This window comes from Fringilla coelebs, assembly GCF_963513975.1.
Source record: "Fringilla coelebs genome assembly, contig: SCAFFOLD_32, whole genome shotgun sequence".
Lineage (NCBI taxonomy): Eukaryota > Metazoa > Chordata > Aves > Passeriformes > Fringillidae > Fringilla > Fringilla coelebs.
In genome coordinates, this window is record NW_028167319.1 from 776,852 (window position 1) to 778,363 (window position 1,512).

The 1,512-nt window shown below is 50.1% G+C and overlaps 1 protein-coding gene across 1 annotated transcript; it reads left to right on the forward strand.

Annotated features, from left to right (window-relative positions):
• Positions 1 to 208: 208 nt before the first annotated feature.
• On the forward strand, positions 209 to 1,135 carry LOC311166017 (olfactory receptor 14J1-like; the record flags this gene model as incomplete). The annotated part of the gene is made up of 1 exon (XM_084227509.1): positions 209 to 1,135. One exon carries the CDS (start codon positions 209 to 211, stop codon positions 1,133 to 1,135), a length of 927 nt encoding a protein of 308 aa, XP_084083635.1.
• Between the last annotated feature and the right edge of the window lie 377 nt (positions 1,136 to 1,512).

Below are 1,512 nucleotides of genomic sequence, written 5' to 3' on the forward strand. Positions count from 1 at the left end.
TGCTGAGGGTTTCTGATATCCAAGAATACCAGGAAAGATCAGGGAGAGCTTAAAAAGAAAACCCCAGAACTCTTGAAAAAAAAGAGTCTGTGTGTGTGTTCTAGGGGAAGGTGCATGGGAAAAGGCTTTGATTTTGGTTACAGGTATCTCCTCTAACACTTCACTGTCCTTTTCTCCATGAACAGGTCCCAATGGCCAGCAACAGCAAATGTCCAACAGCAGCTCCATCAGCCACTTCCTCCTGCTGGCATTGGCAGACACGCGGCAGCTGCAGCTCCTGTACTTCTGCCTCTTGCTGGGCATCTCCCTGGCTGCCCTCCTGGGCAACAGCTTCATCATCAGCGCGATAGCCTGCAGCCACCACCGGCACACTCCCATGTTTTTCTTCCTGCTCAACCTGGCCCTCACTGACCTGGGCTCCATCTGCACCACTGTCCCCAAAGCCATGCACAATTCCCTCTGGGACACCAGGAACATCTCCTACACAGGATGTGCTGCACAGCTCTTTTTCTTTTTCTTCTTCATCTCAGCAGAGTATTTCCTCCTGACCATCATGTGCTACGACGTGTCCATCTGCAAACCCCTGCACTATGAGACCCTCCGGAGCAGCAGAGCTTGTGTCCACATGGTAGCAGCTGCCTGGGCCAGTGTCTTTCACTATTCAATTTTGCACACGGCCAATACATTATCCCTTCCCCTGTGCCATGGCAATGCCCTGGGCCAGTTCTTCTGTGAAATCCCTCAGATCCTCAAGCTCTCCTGCTCCAAATCCTATCTTAGGGAACTTGGGCTTCTTGCTGTTAGTGTGTGTTTGGTATTTGGCTGTTTTGTGTTCATTGTTTTCTCCTATGTGCAGATCTTCAAGGCTGTGCTGAGAATCCCCTCTGAGCAGGGACGGCACAAAGCCTTTTCCACCTGCCTCCCTCACCTGGCCGTGCTCTCCCTGTTCCTCAGCACTGGCACATTTGCCTACCTGAAGCCCCCCTCCATGTCCTCCCCATCCCTGGATCTGGCTGTGTCAGTTCTGTACTCAGTGGTGGCTCCAACCCTGAACCCCCTCATCTACAGCCTGAGGAATCAGGAGCTCAAGGATGCAGTGTTGAGAATGATGACTGGATGCTTTCAGGGACATTAAACTGCTGGCCAATTTCTGTAAATCACTTGTAATAAAAATAATATTTGATATGTCTTGTTGGTTTGGTCGTGGGATTTGTTTCTTTGTTTTAGTGTTTTCATATTGTCCAAAAAGAAAAGAGTTTCTTTTTTGGAATTTTTAATTTTTTTTCTCTCCACCTTCCCTGTGGCCACAGACTGTGTCAATGAGGGGCTGTGATCTCGGTGGCTTTAAGCGAACTAAAGGATCTCCCAGCAAAGTTTCCTGCAGAGATGCCCTTTTGTTGCCTTCTCTAGAGCTGCAGCAGCAATGTCTGTGTGCAGAGCTGGGGGCAGATCAGCGCTAGCACAGCAGCAGTGCCCAGCAGCAGCAGCACTTGGTGTTACCAGTGCTGCTGC